At 37.4% G+C, this 17,845-nt stretch overlaps 1 protein-coding gene across 3 annotated transcripts; it reads left to right on the top strand.

The window, feature by feature from the left end:
- Positions 1-309: 309 nt before the first annotated feature.
- LOC129887006 (glutamine--fructose-6-phosphate aminotransferase [isomerizing] 1) lies at positions 310-16,363 on the top strand. Of its 3 annotated transcripts, none has more exons than XM_055961932.1 (11): positions 310-621; positions 3,748-3,920; positions 8,531-8,639; positions 9,475-9,620; positions 10,360-10,524; positions 12,047-12,407; positions 12,515-12,765; positions 12,839-12,956; positions 13,062-13,317; positions 13,392-13,560; positions 15,968-16,363. In XM_055961932.1, the coding sequence occupies exons 1-11, from the start codon at positions 411-413 to the stop codon at positions 16,049-16,051; spliced, it is 2,043 nt and encodes a 680-aa protein (XP_055817907.1). In that variant the 5' UTR covers positions 310-410; the 3' UTR covers positions 16,052-16,363. The 3 variants fall into 3 exon arrangements, with proteins under 3 accessions (XP_055817907.1, XP_055817910.1, XP_055817908.1); XM_055961933.1 differs by having other exon boundaries at positions 311-621; positions 12,842-12,956; XM_055961935.1 differs by lacking the exon at positions 10,360-10,524.
- Positions 16,364-17,845: the final 1,482 nt, after the last annotated feature.

The raw sequence follows: 17,845 nt of genomic DNA, 5'->3' as shown, positions 1-17,845 counted from the left end.
TTTATATATTTCCTTTTGACTAAAAAAATTCATCAAAGACTATCTTAATGTGGTAGTATCTCTTTATTATCTTTACCATATTCTTAAATTATTTATTTTTAGCAAAAAAAATAATAAAAATCAAGAGTGTTCACAACTCAAAGTGACTTGTTAAATTCCTATTAGTTGGAATGATCTGTTGAAATCCCAATCATCAATCAAACAATTGAAAAGTCAATTGTCAAATCTCTTCCTCTTTCCCATGTGATTTCCCTCTCCCTTATACTCCACATCACTACTATATATATATACACACACATTTCTTTCTCTGTATTTTCAAATCAATCATCCTTTTCTTGATTGCTTCAAAAAAACAAAAAAAAAAATCTAGAAAAAAGAAGCAAACAGTAGAAGATTCTTTGATTCTAAAAATGTGTGGAATATTTGCTTACTTGAATTACAATGTTACGAGAGAGAGACGATACATCCTTGAAGTTCTTTTTAATGGTTTGAGGCGTTTAGAGTACAGAGGATATGATTCCGCTGGAATTTCCATTGATTCTTCAAATCTAACTTCTGATCCTCCTCTTGTATTTCGTCAAGAAGGAAATATTGAATCCCTTGTCAAATCTGTATACCACGGTAACCAAAATTCTAACTCTTTTTTTTTTTGGGTAGATTTGTTTCATGCATTGATCTGGGTGATCCTAATGGATTTTTCCTTTTTATTTGATGTTGGAGCAGTTAAATTGAGAATGTTAGTGTAGTTTATTTACGAAAGGTCTTAACTTTCTGGGCTAAAGTTTGTTTTTTGTGCTCTGATCTGGGTAATTTTCTGTTAGAAGGTATTACTGTATGTACTGGACGAGAAGGAAAGGTGACATAGAAATAGTGGACTACTATGATACTTTGTTAAGGAAAAGGGTATAATTTGATGGATTTTTGTTTGTATTTGTTCAATAAATTTGTTATCAGAAAAAGTAAAGTCACATCTCTCTAACTCATGATCAGTTTGTGTATGATCCGGTTTATCTGCTACTCCCATTGTTTCAATTTTTAACTTGACACAGAGTTTATAAGAAAGTAAATAATACTTTTGAATCTTGTAGTTTTAAAATGTCTGTGGAAATTTAGAATTAAAAAGTTGTCAAAAAGGGAAAGAGACATTTTTTTTTGAAACAGACTAAAAAAGATAGTAAGACAAACAAATTGACACTGAGAGAGTATATATGTTTCATGCATCAATCTCGATTCTTTCTTCTCTTTTTTTTTTGATGTGTTGGAGGAGTATCTCTGAGATGAGAAGGAAAGGTAATGCAGGAATGCTAAATTGTTTTAGTTCAATTTGTTATCAGCAACTAATATTAACTCCTCTGGTTGACACTTCAATGAATTAGGGTCAGTTGGGAAATGAGGTGGACCAACTCAGTAGGCAGATGCATGCATTCTTATAGGAGCAGGTGAGGCTAAATATGTTATCGTAATGTGCTATAAGGTATAGAAAGTAAGAAGTACAGTTGCTGAGAGATGGTGAACTAGTTTGATTAGTGATAGGAAGAATGATCTTGAGTGGGATGGATACAAATATAAGTGATGCATCTGCAAGATAACTAAATAATTGGCTAAAAATGATCATATGTAGAAGTCCCTGCTTCGGTTTAATAGAAAGAAACTACAGCACAGAGTCACGATTTCAAAACCCGCTGCTGACTAAAGCCTGGTATTTAAGTTGGAGGAGTGGGTGAAGATTCCCCCAAGTTTCTCATCTGCGCATGACTGACCTGTTTAACCCACATGGGATTTCTTGGTTATCCAAAATAGAAAGAGGAAAGAAAAAGGAAAAACTATTATATGTAGAAGAAGATTATTTGGTGGGTTCTCAAATTTCTTGTTTCATGCCTTCTGCTTTACTGACATGATATTTCCAACACCCAATATTACTTGTTGGATGCGCGTTCCTTATTTTTATTGCCATTAATTTTTGGTTTCATCTGGAAGTAGTTGTTGTTAATAGTGAAGCGTGCTTACTTTTAGTCTATGTCATCAATCACGTTCTCACTTTAATGCTGCAATATATTCTTATCTTGGAGATAGATTGATCGATGTTTGTTTGGATAAGAAGCACATTGTTAATTACGATTCTTGAGTAACAATTGAAAGTCAGACTTGCAAAATCTCCCTAGCTTAAAGGGGCCATTTATTCACTTAGATAGACACATGGTCAAATTCTCGACAAAGGGGACATTTTCTTACTTTAACTCCTTAAGCATACTGACAGCGAATAAAAAAGCCAGCAGTCTCCTCTTGAGATACCTAGTAGGTTCCTTTGCACAGTGCATATGAAGTGAGAACTTTCTCAAGAACGCTTTTCGTGGACTAAAGCAGGAATATACAGTTTACCGATATTTTTTCTGATAACCTTGGTGTACGGGCCAACTTGTGTGCACCTCGATCAATTCCACGGAATACGTGCCACCTCCCACCAACAACAAGAACCAGCTAACTCTATCCACAAAGGCTAGGACAAATGGGGAGATCACCTAGTGTTTTGGTCTCTGCTAGGATTTGAACCTAAACCCTCAGAGTTTTCAACCAGGATGTAATTCTTTTTTCTCCTGGGGATATGTAGGGACTTGTTAGCTCTTGTCCTTAGACGGGGAAATTAGGCTTGCAATGGTTTAGAGTAGTTCTAGTATTTGGGATGATGTAGTTTAGTAACGTTAAGCGGTAGAGTAAAAGAAAAAAAAAGAGAAAAGTACAGCACCCAAGGGTGTGGTTTAGTGGTTAATGAAATGGGTTGAGAACCATGAGATCAAGTTCAAATCTCAACAGAGACAAAAACACTAGGTGATTTCTCCACATCTTCCAAGCTTTGTTGGACAGAGTTACACGGTATCTGTACTGATGGGAAGTATCAGGTACCCTGTGGAGTGGGAAGTAGCAGGTACCCTGTGGAGTTAATTGAGGTGCAAGCAACATCACAATTATCAAGAAAAAAATAGGGAATATTATCCACTTCCAAAAGAAAAGAGAAAAAGTTGCACATTTGTATTGTAGAATGTGTGGATGCACAATAAAAGACAGGTGTCACTATTTAACTATTGTACGGACGACTAGTGATAATCTTAGAGCTGATTGTGATCTTTGACCCACACCTTCAACATGATCCAATTCCAGCAAATATGGAGAGAGTGATGGGGGGCTTAAGTGGAATGCAGTGTGGATTTTCCTTTCTATACGACCATCTTTTGCGCATGATCCTAGCTCTTTTTGTGCATATTTAAGCCTTGTTTTCCCCCAAAGCTGCCCTTTCCACATTCTTTTAATTAGAAAAGTACTTTTAGACCTTACCATTATTTTATGCTTTCTAGGCAGAGTTCGACAGTTTGCTGAGTACATTTTCCATGGTATTTAGCAATTCCTGTGTTCCATATTGGAACTACCATCGTCTGTTGTGCCAAATCTTTTTTACTTTAACTACAAGCCTTTTTTACGGTTGAGTATGTTTTGCATGATATTGAGCAATGTCTGTGTTGGACTGCTGAATCTACCAATCTTTTGCTGCCACCAATGTTTTGTCATATTAGATATGGATTAATTCTAAAACACTGATCATTTATGATTATGGGGTATCCTAGGAGGAAGTTGTCCTTTTCAGACATCAATGTTTTTTTCTTAAACGCTTCTTATTTGCGTCTGCTTTTACATTTGCACTTAAATTTCCAGTGATTATCATTTTGTGACTCTAACATTGAGTTACTTGCTCAGATGTTGCTGCTACAGATTTGAATCTCGAAGAATCATTTTCTGTTCATGCTGGAATATCACACACTCGGTGGGCCACTCATGGGGAGCCTGCTCCTAAGAATAGTCATCCTCAAAGTTCTGGTGCTGGAAATGACTTTTTGGTTGTTCACAATGGTATTATCACCAATTACGAGGTTCCTACGACTCTTTCCCGATGACATTCTTTGCATTCTGTTATTAGTTCAGTTGCTTATTGGTTACTATCATTTTCCAAGTCCGAATATCCTCTGGATGGTTGACTTGTGGTTTCTAATCACTTTCTATTCAGTAGAATGGTGTGACAAATGACAATCATTTGCTTATTGTGCATCTGTAACAAAATTTCTTATGCAGTTTTTGCTATGTGTCCCATATTTTTTTTTTTGAGAATGGTAACTTTTTCATCTATATATCCACAGGTATACTGTTTCAATGTAGTCCCCATTTCAAAACACATTACATTCTAACAGTCTCTCTCTGTGCTTTTTGTCACAAATAGTCTAAAGCATCAAAAAGATCTTCTGCCTGTACAAATACTTCATGTTTACACCAAAAATAATAAAGAGCTAGACAATTCATCTTATACATCTGTAAATTGTTCTTCTTTCCCTCAAAGCACCTTTGATTCCTTTCTTTTCACACTATCCACCATATGCAAGCTGGGACAATCTTCCATCTCTCTTCCTTTACTGTAGTATTGTCCACATTGATCCAACAATTTAGAAGTTGTTCTATGCTTCTTGGTTTCACCCAAGTGATCTTCCTAAGACTGCTGAATATTCTCCATAATTGATCTGCCCATTTGCAATGCAAAAGGAGATGGTTGACTGTCTCTGCCTGTTCCTCACATAAGTAGCACCTTGAGCATAGTTGGAACTGACTCTTCCTCATATTTTCTTGTGTCAACACTGCTTCCTTTGCTAGTAACCATGTGAAGCAATTTACCTTGTATGGGATTTTAGTTCTCTAGATCATCTGCCATGGCCAGTGCTCCAACCTGTCACTTGAATGATTAAGGTCTCTGTAGGCTGAATTGACACTGAAGACTCCTGTGCTGCCAATCTTCCAAACAACCTTATCTTCCCCATCAGTCAGATTGCTAAACTGTGCCATTGTGTCATGAAAAGCCTCTATATTTCCCATCTCCCAATCATTTAAGTTCCTCCTAAGATGCAAGTTCCACCCCTATCCTGTCCACATTTCAGACACTGTTGCATTTTGTTGGAGGCTTAATGCATACAAGTCTGGAAATAATTGTCCTCCCAGAAGAACACCTTCATGCCATTACCCACCTGGAATCTAATTCTGGAGAGAAGCAGAGGCCAACGATTTCTTACTGATCTCCAGATACCCCATCCATATGGTGTAATCACCATCTTTGTCATCCACCTATTCTCCGTTTCATATTTTGCCCTGACAACCTCTTTCCATAGCATATTCTCTCCTGTCATAAACTTCCACAACCACTTTAACATGAGGCTTTTGTTTTGCCTTTTCATGTTCCTGCCCCATATTTTTAGTAATTCACTTTTAGAATTTGGTGGTTATGTCTGAATCCTGAAAGATTTTTTTGAAAGTTCAAATTAGAGGAACTATATCCGAGTTGACTAATGTATTTTCACCTTGAATTTCTTTGTGTGCTGACCTTATGTTGATCTAGCCCAACTTTATTAGCATTTTCATGTAAAATCTGTTTTCTGTTAAAATTTAGAGCTATCATGTTGAACACTTGAAATTAGTAACTGTATGAATGTACGAAGTTGAAAGAGGCATTACTTATCAAAGTAAAAACAAAACGAAAAGGGAAAAAGAAAAAATGAAGTCTAAAGAGACTCTTATTCATGCTTGATAATTTTAAGTCATGAATGACAAAGGGGACAGAGAAATTGTGTTGGGAGATTTGGAACATACAGGAAGTAGTCACGATATTGGGGGGTTGTAGGAGTATTACGGGCGATGAGGTTAAAGATGCCGTTCGTAGGATGCATTGGGGAAGAGCGACCGGACCTGACGAGATCCCTGGAGAATTTTGGAAGAGTGCGGGCTCGGTAGGTTTGGAATGGCTGACTAGGTTATTTAATGTCATCTTTACGACGGCAACGATGCCCATAGAATGGAGGTCGAGCATCATGATCCCTCTATACAAAAACAAGGGGGATAGGCAGAGTTGCGACAACTATAGAGGTATCAAGCTTCTAAGTCATACTATGAAAGTGTGGGAAAGAGTGGTGGAGATGAGGGTGAGGATAGGCGTGTCCATTTCAGAGAACCAGTTTGAATTTATGCTAGGACGCTCAACTACGGAAGCCATCCATCTTATGAGGAGACTAATGGAGCAATATAGGGAGAGGAAGATAGACTTGCATATGGTATTCATCGACTTAGAAAAGGCCTACGATAAAGTCCCACGAGAGATACTATGGAGATGTTTAGAGGCTAAAGGTGTACCTGTAGCGTACATAAGGGTGATCAAGGACATGTACGAGGGTGCCAAAATTAGGGTAAGGACAGTAGGAGGGGATTCAGAACACTTTCCAGTTGTGATAGGGTTGCATCAAGGATCAGCTCTTAGTCCGTTTCTATTTGCCTTGGTGATGGATGTATTGACGCGACAAATTCAAGGTGAGGTGCCATGGTGTATGCTTTTTGCGGACGACATAGTCCTCATCGATGAGACTTATAACGGAGTTAACGCTAAGCTGGAAGATTGGAGACGCACCTTGGAGTCTAAAGGGTTTAAGTTGAGTAGGACCAAGACAGAGTACCTAAAGTGCCAGTTCAGTGAGACTCCTCAAGAGGTTGGCGCGGAAGTTAAGCTCGGGGATCAAGCCATCCATAAGAGAAGTAGTTTTAAGTACCTTGGTTCTATCATGCAAGACAGCGGGGAGATCGACGAGGATGTCACACATCGTATTGGGGCAGGATGGATAAAATGGAGGCTTTCCTCCGGTGTGTTATGTGACAAGAAGGTGCCACCAAGACTTAAGGGCAAGTTTTACAAAGTGGTGGTTAGACCAACTATGTTATATGGGGCGGAGTGTTGGCCAGTTAAGGTCTCACACGTGCAAAAGATGAAAGTTGCCGAGATGAGAATGTTGAGATGGATGTGTGGGCATACCAGGAGCGACATGATTAGAAATGAGGCTATTCGAGACAAGGTAGGAGTGGCCCCGGTGGAAGACAAGATGCGTGAAACGCGACTGAGATGGTTTGGGCATGTGAAGAGGAGAGTCCCAGAGGCACCAGTGCGGAGATGTGAGAGGTTGGCCATAAATGGTTTCAGAAGAGGTAGGGGTAGGCCGAAGAAATATTGGGGAGAGGTGATCAGACAGGACACGACGCATTTACGACTTACCGAGGACATAACCTTAGATAGGAGGGTGTGGAGGACACATATCAGGGTAGAAGGCTAGTACATAGTGGCATTATCCCCCTTATCCGTAGGCGTATTAACGCACTATGATTTATTGTACTCTGATTTATGTTATTTATGTTATGTATGTTATGTTATCTTATGTTATTTATGGTATTTATGCTATTATTTGACGATATCTACTGTTTTTTTTTGGTGCTTTGACTATACTATTGTTTGGAACTCTTTCGTTATCTACTTTTCTACCATTAATATTCTTGTCTGATCTTTTTTCCTATGCTTCTATTGAGCCGAGGGTCTTTCGGAAACAGCCGTCCTACATTGGTAGGAGTCAGGTCTGCGTACACTTTACCCTCCCCAGACCCCACGATGTGGGATTTCACTGGGTTGTTGTTGTTGTTGTTGTTGGACAGTTACTGTATATGTTTATATACCATTGCGTTGTACATCATCTGAATTTAGTTAGTAGGAGAGGAACTGCTGATACATGCAAGTATGGGATATCCTCCGTTATTCTCAGAAAACAGTTGGAAGGAAACAACATGGTAATTTCTGCTACTGCAGAATATCCCTTGTAGATCATGGCATCATACAGCCCAGAAAAATGCACTAGGTGGATATATTCTGGCAAAATCTTTAGGTTCCTGAGTTAATCTACTTCCAACTTTTCCCCTTCAACAGATTACTTACTCTGGTTTGGTGGTGAAGGCCATCATACAGCATCATGGGAAAGGTCATATACTCACCATTAAACCTTTTCTTATTTTGGAAAGTCTGTCCAGATTAGTCATGTAAGTCTTACTATTGTGGGGGTGCTCTATTATCCATACTAAACCAACTGATGACAGCTGCCAGTTAGACTAGTTACTATGTGACATTCTTACTTTAGCAACTTTTGGAGATAAAGAGAGTATCAGAGGTTTAACACTTTAGGAAGAATAGGTACCATATTGTCTGATCTTACCTGGACCTTACTGCTGTTAGTTTACAGGATTTGTACAAGAAAGTGGACTTCTTAGACTGGATACAGTATAACCACAACCTGAGAAGTCTCTGCTGTATTTATTTTCATCTTAACTGAGAAATGAGTTTGGACTTGAAAGATATCTGCTGTATCATTTCTATAACTGATCATTTGCTATGTTAGATTTGGTTACTTGAAGTACTCTCTTATTTGATATACATATGTTGTTTTGAAGTTCCTCTTTTCGATTTTTTTCGTGTGAGGAACTGCAAAGTCGTAAAATAAAAATAACGAATGCACCTTCGGTTATGGCATGTCTCAGTCATTTCCATTCTCTTATGCATATAAGTATTTCTTGATCACTTTTATCTGCAATAGGTTCTTGTGTATAATGCACTTATGCATTTCGCGGTCTTTTGATTCTCCAGGTATTGAAAGAGACCCTTCTTCGACATGGTTTCACCTTTGAGTCTGAAACAGACACAGAAGTAATTCCGAAGCTTGCAAAATTTATCTTTGATAAAGCTAATGAAGAAGGTACATGCATTGTTACATCCAGTTGACTGCTCGGAATACATACTTCCAACTCTTCTCAGCTAGTACTCCTTTTCTCTTCTGCTCCCTTGACCATGAAATCTGGTAATTGCATGGCCAGTCATTGTTTTGTTCCCTGGGTTTGCAATGTTTGCTTCAAAGCACATTTTTCTCTAGTTACATCTTTAAATGAAGTTCTGGCGTAGCCTAAATTTTCTGCTAAAGTTTAAATTACATATCTCTAGAGTTCGAATTTTATGTATTAAACTGCACATTATTCATTGATCATGCTATGATATCATTTCTTTTCAATTTTTGAACTATCAGTTCACTATCTTGCTTTTACCAAATGACTGATCTATCATTTTTGTTCTCCATATTAGTCAGAATTAGACAGCTGATGATTCAACTCGTTTTGTTTTCTCCAACTATTATTCTTCACAGATGCTATTTCATCTATCAATCACCTGAATGCATCAAGGATATAAATAGCATTCTTTGCTTTTCCTTGACCGTCCCCTTTCTATATTTCAAGTCAGTACAGAGTCTGTTGGTTGATTTATTGGCCTGTAGAAGTTCTGTTCTCTCTCTCATTGAAGCTACTCCGGAGTTTGAGAAGCTTTTCTTCGCAACACACCTGATGACTGGATAGCTTCTAATATCTTTCGTTATCTTATTCCGATAAATGAATTCAGTTGCATTTTAGCTAACTTCTCCTTAACTGTTTTTGCTGGAGATATTAGAACGTCTTTTCTAGTTTAGTTTGTTATTTTCGTCATAAAGCATAAAAACCTTGTTACAGTTTACCAGTAGAATAATTGTTAGACTGTTGTCTCAGATGATCAGAGTGTGACATTCAGTCAAGTTGTGCTTGAGGTAATAAGGCATCTGGAAGGAGCTTATGCTCTAACATTTAAAAGTCGACACTACCCAAATGAATTGGTTGCTTGCAAACGTGGCAGTCCACTTCTTCTTGGTGTGAAAGTAAGTTAACTTGTACTATAGATGAATTTTATATATGTCTGATCTAAATCTTTTACATCCCCTTTGATAAGAGTTTTATGTTTATACAAAAGATGCATTATTCGGTGCTTGTCAAATTGGAGCTTTTCTGGATTAGATCTCTATTGTTAATGGCTTGGATCGTGTTTGATAAGAGTTTCTGTTTACAAAATAGATGCATTATTCGGTGCATGTCAAATTGGACTTTTTCTTGGTTAGACCTCTATTGTTAATGACTTGGATCTTGTGTCTCTTATACAACTCCTACACTCTTGTTTTGTTCAACCATAATGGAAATACAAAATATCTTTGGGTTATCACATAAAAATTGGGAGTATAGTCTGATTTTCATTAGTTTGTTTTTTGCTTTGCATCAGTTCCACATTTTACCAGAAGAAATCTAGCTTATGTCCTCTCCTGCCTTTTAACCAAACTATTGCAAGAGTGCTGTGTGACTACTCAATAAAAAGAAACTCAGCCAGTAGTATAAAATACTTATATCAGCTTCTGTATGTACAAACATGTATACAGGTTTGGCTTATCTTGGATTAGGCTATCATCCTATGGTTCTATTATGTAGAGCTGACTGTTATAAATCCATTTAGGATCTTACATTCATATAGGATATATTTTCACCTGCATGGTCAATGGAAGAAATTTACTTGACTGTGCAATCCATAAGCTTCCAGGTTAATGAGTGTCTAAAATTCTTTGATTCCAGGACTTGGAAGAAAAGGCCTCAGCAGGATCATCATTTAGTGATGCTAAATTTCCTTCTAGCAATGGGCAACCAAAGGAATTATTCTTGTCCAGTGATGCTAATGCTTTGGTTGAACATACTAAAAAGGTCTTGGTAATTGAGGATGGAGAAGTTGTTCACATCAAGGTACTCCCTTATTGTTAATTTCTCCATCCGGAGCTCTTTGCCATTAGAAAATGGAGCCCATTACTACTAAGCGAACTGTGAATACTATTTCCTTCTAATTTGATCAGCTTTCTGTTTAGTGATATACCACCTCTTCATTCTAATGAACATAAAAGCTTAATCTTTGTTGGTTTCTTCGAAGATGCAGTTGAAGAGGGTTCTTTTCTAGTTAATATTATTGTTGTTATAATCTCTTCTGTAAATTACACCCTTCTTCATGGTTCTTCCCATTTACAAGGCTGAATGATTCTCTCTCTCCCTCTCTCTGCTTTCTTCTTCTTTTGTTTTTCCCAGATAAAAATGGGATTTACTTGAACTTGTTACACAAATTATATTTGGATTTCTTGACTTGTATGGAGTGGGTTGGTGACAACATTACGTGGGCCCTTTTCTTTAGCTTCGGAGAAAAAGGTATTTTGAAGCTATTTAAGGACTTGGACATAGTGTAATGAATTGCATAAACAATGAATATTAGCAGAGAACTTGAAGTAAGATAAGCAGAAAGCTAGAGAAGACAGGGCGAATGGATCACTCGAACAAGAAAAACTATGCATCATTCCCAATCAGTTTGGTGTTGGCTGTATTAATCCTTGATATCATTCCACTCAATTTGGGCCCATTTCATTCTAATACTTAATATTTAGTCTTGGATCAAATTTCACACTTCCCTACAAAATGGAATGCTAAAAGTTCTTAGCAGATACCAAATTGCAGTGGTTTACTGATTTCCCCCCTTTTCATTCTTTTTTTTCTTCATCATGAGTATCACCTTTTAGCTCCATTAAATAAATGAATGTTACATTGACTACACGAGAGTATGGTGTCTAAATTCCGACAATTCATAGATTAGGCTGAGTCTTTTGGGTGTATAACATGATAGATGTAATGTTGTAACAAACAGAATTGAAATAGGATGCCTGAAATGGAGTAGTAGAGGAGTCTTATATAATATCGTGATAACTAACAAAGAGAATGGTAATTCCTATAGAATATTTAAGAGACTAATCATACTATAGGAAGTAAATATGGAATTTCCAAGGTTCAATACATCTATAAAATGAATTTGCTAGAAATGTGGATGTTACTGTCATAAAAGATTGAATAAGTTTGTAGCATTTGTTGCATTCTGATACTTAAAGTGGGGCAACGATTGGGAAGCACATTCATGACCTGTTGAACTACGGCTCACATGGTGTTTAGGGCCATAATTTTCCATCTAGAACCTAGTTCAGTGGGTTTAGACAAGATATTGGAATCTATAGCTAGTGTCTGTGTAGGATGTGCAGGACTCTGCATCAAGTATTTTGCAAGCAAGCGCTTCTTTCACATTGCCATGAAGGGCTTAAAAAACTCCGAATGAAGAAATACATGCATATTTTGAATACGCTAAGCACTTAATAATCAATCTATGCATATGACCTTTCCTTCTTCCTTATTCATTTATAGCGTGGGCTTCTATAACTTTTGCTTTCCGATGAGTCAGGATGGAGGAGTGTCAATTTACAAATTTGACCAGGCTAAGAATAATCACGGTGGTACTCTCAGTAGACCTGCTTCTGTTCAACGTGCTTTATCCATTTTGGAAATGGAGGTAGAACAGATAAACAAAGGAAAATATGAGCACTACATGCAAAAAGAAATCCATGAGCAGCCAGAATCTTTAACGACGACTATGCGAGGGAGACTTATACGTGGAGGATCATGTAAAGCAAAGACTGTGCTTTTGGGGGGGTTGAAGGATCACCTCAAAACCATAAGAAGAAGCAGGAGAATTGTTTTTGTTGGGTGTGGCACAAGTTACAACGCAGCTCTTGCTGCAAGATCCATTGTGGAAGAGCTTTCTGGTTAGTTGTTTATAACTCTAAAGAAGTTGTTTTGATCTCTATAGCAACGGATAAGGCGTAGATCCTAGAGTAGCTTTGGTCTCACTAGTTTTATTTCTCTAATTTAGGTATTCCTGTAACCATGGAGATTGCCAGTGATTTAGTGGACAGACAAGGGCCTATATATAGAGAAGATACAGCTGTCTTCGTTAGTCAATCAGGAGAAACTGCTGACACTTTGCTTGCATTAGAGTATGCTCTGGAAAATGGCGCATTATGTGTTGGCATTACAAATACTGTTGGTAGTGCAATTGCTAGGCACACTCACTGTGGTGTTCACATAAATGCGGGCTGTGAGATAGGAGTTGCAAGTACTAAGGTAGGTAAATCACAGTTTCTGGAATTTTAGTGGTCACTTTTGGCGTTGGATTCTCAATTACCTCTTTGATCAGCAGGCATACACGAGCCAAATTGTTGTGATGGCCATGTTAGCTCTTGCCATTGGAGCTGATACACTCTCAAATCAAGCAAGAAGAGAAGCAATAATTGATGGTCTATTTTACTTGCCACGTGAGTTTTTACTTGGTGCTAAAATTCTGGTTTTTAATTGTCCTTAAATATATGGGATGCTCATGTCCTTGTATGCCCTTTTTGGGTATGTTACATGAATTTTAGGCAAAGTGAAAGCGGTGCTCAAGCTTGATGAAGAAATGAAGGATCTTGCTAAGCTGCTAATCGCTGAGCAATCACTTCTTGTTTTTGGAAGAGGTTACAACTATGCATCAGCTCTTGAAGGTGCTTTGAAGGTAAAGGAGGTGGCACTCATGCACAGTGAAGGAATACTTGCTGGAGAGATGAAACATGGTCCCTTGGCTTTGGTTGATGAAAATCTCCCTATTGTAGTAATTGCCACCCGTGATTCTTGTTTTAGGTTAGTTCTTAACTAATAATTAGAGTTTCACGACCGTGAATGCCAGCTTTTTAACAAATTTGGTTGCTTTGCAGCAAACAACAATCAGTCATTCAACAACTTCATGCACGGAAAGGTCGACTGATAGTGATGTGCACAGAAGGAGATAAAGCATCTGTTTCTGTTGGTGGATCGTCTCGAGTAATTGAAGTTCCACAGGTTGTGGACTGTTTGCAGCCCGTAATTAATGTAGTTCCATTACAGGTAGTGTTTCTACTCTGCTTTAGGCTCATAATTCAGTGAAATAAAAACTTTTAGTGACTGTTGGCTGACAACTGTACAGTGTCAGCATTCTTCTTAGCCCTACACATTTTTGTTGTGAATACGTTTACTGTTTCTATCTAGCTCCTTTCTGTGTAGAATTTATTTTACCTTGGATACATTTAATGTTACATGCATAGTCTCTGTGCATTTTGTCAAGTTTGTGGAAAAAGTGGGGATCTGGAAAAAGTTTCCTCTTGATACAAAAGCTATTGCTGACCTAAAATTAAGAAATATAATGTGTAAACTCTACAATTTAAGCTTTAACTGAGGCTGTTCACACAATTTAAAATGATATCAGAGCAAATAGAGGATGTTTGGGGTCTTGCCACCACCATTCTACGAAATATTTCCACAACACTAGACCTGAGAAAAGCATCCAAGCACGCATGAAAGGAATGTATTGCAGATCTAGGATATATAAATAGTTATGTCAATTCTCCAATAGTGGAAGCTTTAGACGTGTCTGTTCACACAAATCAGTATAGCTAAAGCTGCAATTCCCTTTTCCTTTGTAATTGTGGAAATTAAACTGCTGGGCATTATACTTGACATGTGTCTCCTAGAGTTAGTAGATTGTTAGAAAAATCTACTTCCTCAAAGGATGGGGCAGATCTGGATTCTGTGTACCAATGTATCTGCTCTCTGACAATTTTTTGACTGCATCTATGAACTAGATTACCCAACATTATGGTAGACGAACTGTGATAATTCTTTTAGATGCATATGAACTCCACATTTTTTCATTGGCCTTCTAGTTGCCTAGAATATATCAGGAATACTACTTGAAAACTAGAAGCTTGTCAATTTTTGTAAACTTCTTTCAATGTGAAACAAATAACAAATATAAACTTACAAATAGGGAAATTGAGCAATGTGTTCTGTTTATTCGACTCCTAACATATACTTCTTATTCCTTAGATGGATTGGTGATGATTTTCAATCTTAATGCATCTAAGTTTTGATCGACTTATCAAAACTTGTGATACATCGCATTCCTAGGATATCTTTGAGTAGGTTACTCTATGTTAATCTTATTTTAGATGACATACATTTGTGCATGTTTATTAAACATCATTCTAAAACTACTTCTTTGTGCCTCAGCCACTGAATAAAATGAAAAGAGAACTATATGGCCATAATGACCTGTTCAAGATGCAAGCCAAGTATGTGTACATCTAGATGTACCTTTAAACTAAGATAAGCTTGACCTTTCCGATAAATCTGAAGTCTTTGAAGTGGTTTTTTCCACCTGCCTATTACATTATTTTAGCCAAAAAGGAAATGGTAAGTGTACGGAAAGTCAAATAAAACCAGTGCGCACTCATCTTACTTTACCGTGTAACATGAGTATACATTAAATTGAAACCACCTGAATTATTTAGTATTTTGCAATTCTTATGAGTTAGTATGATCTGTAAACTAATTGAACAGCAGTTCTTCTGATATACTCACCCAGACACTGTGTGCGCACGACACTTTAGCAGTTTGTTTAGGGTTCTCAAATGTTAAAATGTTATGGTAGATCACATCTCCAAAGATCCAAACCATGAGGATTATCCGGTCCTTCAATATAAACACTGAAAGTCCTTTTTAAAAATATTATATAGCAGGAGGGGGAATAAGGTGCCAAGATCATAACTTTTCCACTCTGTGGCTTTTATTCTGTAGCTTCTTCAATACTATATTTCCTTTTCAAACCTGCTTAGAATTGTTTTACTTGAGCCGAGAGTCTTGCGGAAACAACCTCTCTCCCTTTACAAGTAAGGGTAGGGTCTGCGTATACACCATCCTCCGCAGACCCAACTTGTGGGATTACACTGGGTATTTTTTTTTTTCTGCAAGTATATTATGTATTGCTTTGCCACACTAGATTGGCAGATGTATTAACCACTGAATGCGATTAATAGGCAAAATATCTCTAATCTATACCTCTTACACTTTTATTTGGTCATAGCTTCATATCATGTCAATTAGTATTTTTAAACTCTATTTTGTGAAAGCATGCTGGGGGGCAAGAACCACTTAAGACCATGTGCAATATGATAGACTAGCATTAATGCCTATACCATAACATGCATTGTTCATCTTCTTCTAAGTTCACCCCCCCCCCCCCCCCCCCCCCCCAACTCCTTCCATCTTTTCCCTATTTTGGGAAATAGGAAATCTTTGATGCATTGATCATTTTACTGGTTTAGCAGAATTCACTGGGATTTCAGCAACTGCTGTGAAATTTCATGAATATGATAGTTGCTGCACATCGGTTTTTCTTTCCTCCAATTATTTTAGTTTCTGTTTGAGATTTTACAGTCAAGCTTAACTATTTTATTGTGTTTGTCATCTGTCTCAGTTATTGGCCTATCATCTGACTGTACTGCGTGGATACAATGTTGATCAACCTCGCAATCTTGCCAAAAGTGTCACAACGCAATGAGCTAAACATTTTCAAAGTCTTCAGCTATATTCAAACACTCTACCACTTGATGTTTGATCTACTGGTACAGCTTTTGACACCTACTACAGGTCACATTGACCCACGATATAGCTATAATTCACTCTGTAACATCTAGATTTGTTTTTGTTTGGTAACATATTTAACATAGCAGTTCTGTTCTTGTTAGTGGTTGGTTATGTAGTCGAGCTAATCTTGTAGACTAAGAACTAGATTTGGTTTTGTTTTGTTACGATTGTTGTGACTATAGAGATGAGCAATTGCAATTTAACGAGTGCATTTCAGGATGATTAATAGGTGATGTTGTTCAAAGTCTGGAATGGACCACCAATGTGATGTTCATAGTTTGCACTGTATTATTGTGGTTAATGACCTTCCTTTCAAGTGCAAATCTGGTATCTAAAATCTAAGCATGATTAAGCGAGGGCGGAGTAGTGCATATGTTGGCCAATCATGTGGCTTTGTCGTTCAACTGAAGTTGCTTGTTCTCCAATTTGAGCTGAGGTAGTTACATGACTTGAGGTCCCATTGGGATGAAAAACCTTTGTAAGACCTAGTTTGATATGGTAATGTCCTTGCTTGTTTGAGTAACACTTGCTAGAAGGAATGGACTATATTCCCCTACTGATTCCACTAGACTGCATATAAAGTTCTACCAAATTGTGGTGATAGCAAAAGTGAAAAGAGAATAGAAGCTTACATAAATTGACTCAGGAGTTAACTCACTAAACTAGTTTTCTTGTTTGAAGTTGTTGAAGAGGGGAATTGGAGCAATAGTAAAAGTTATCCTCCTCCGTATGATCTATAAGTCACATGTTCAAACCATGAAATCAACCATCAATTACAAGTAGAGGATCCTTCATTTAGAGTGTCTAAACGTTTGAAGCTTGCATTTCTTTTTATGGAATAATTTACCATTTTCCCCTTCATTTCTTATGAACAAGAGTGCTTGGAACAATTTAAGCACATCAACTAATTTACTTGATATTATCTTTCAAACAGAGGCCGTTTTCGATTGATTCTTGACTCAATGAAAGATAAAAAGGAAGCAATAGCAACAATTCGAAAAAACATCAAGATAATAAGATGACCGAGGCTTAAGAAACAACAAGCATTAATAAAAATTTAAGAATAAAAAAATACAAGAAAAATACTTATACTCTAGAGATGAAAAAAAAATATGTCCGACTACCTACCAACTTTCAACATAATTCTCTATCTCCGCACTCTCCTATCAAGCAAGGATTATGTTCTTAGTGAGCTAAGTTGTGTTATGTTCTTGTTGAGCTGAAGATTTGCCTAATCACGTCACTCAATACTTATTTGGCCTACCTCTATCCTCCTCAAGTCCACTACGGCTAACTTCTCACACTTCCTCACTTGGACATCTGTACATCTCCTATTCATATGCTCGAACAATCTCAGTGTTACTTCTCACATCTTGTCCTTCATGGGACCCACTCCCATTTTATCCTGAATATTTTCAATTCTAATCTTATCTCTCATTGTATTGGTACGCATCCATCTCAATATCCCATCTCTTCCACTGTCATATTCTGGACATAGGAACTCTTGACTGGCAACACTCTGTCCTATATAATATAGTCGATCTAACCACCATTCTGTATAATTTGCTTTCAAGTCTTGAAAGCAAATTCTTATTACACAAATATCGATTGCGAACCTCCATTTCATCCACCCAATACGATGTGACATTCTCGTCAATCTCCTCGTTACCTTGAATTATGGACCCTATACTCAATTATTCTTTGATTG

Source organism: Solanum dulcamara, chromosome 4 (assembly GCF_947179165.1).
Source record: "Solanum dulcamara chromosome 4, daSolDulc1.2, whole genome shotgun sequence".
In the NCBI taxonomy this organism is placed as follows: Eukaryota; Viridiplantae; Streptophyta; class Magnoliopsida; order Solanales; family Solanaceae; genus Solanum; species Solanum dulcamara.
Note: the sequence above shows the minus strand (reverse complement) of the source record. Positions and strands in the feature narration are given on the sequence as shown.

Coding starts and splice junctions, on each gene's coding strand:
- LOC129887006 (XM_055961932.1), top strand. CDS start 411: ATGTGTGGAATATTTGCTTACTTGAATTACAATGTTACGAGAGAGAGA. Junction 10,525..12,046: donor GAGAAGTTGTTCACATCAAG/GTACTCCCTTAT, acceptor CCGATGAGTCAG/GATGGAGGAGTGTCAATTTA. Junction 13,561..15,967: donor TTAATGTAGTTCCATTACAG/GTAGTGTTTCTA, acceptor CATCTGTCTCAG/TTATTGGCCTATCATCTGAC.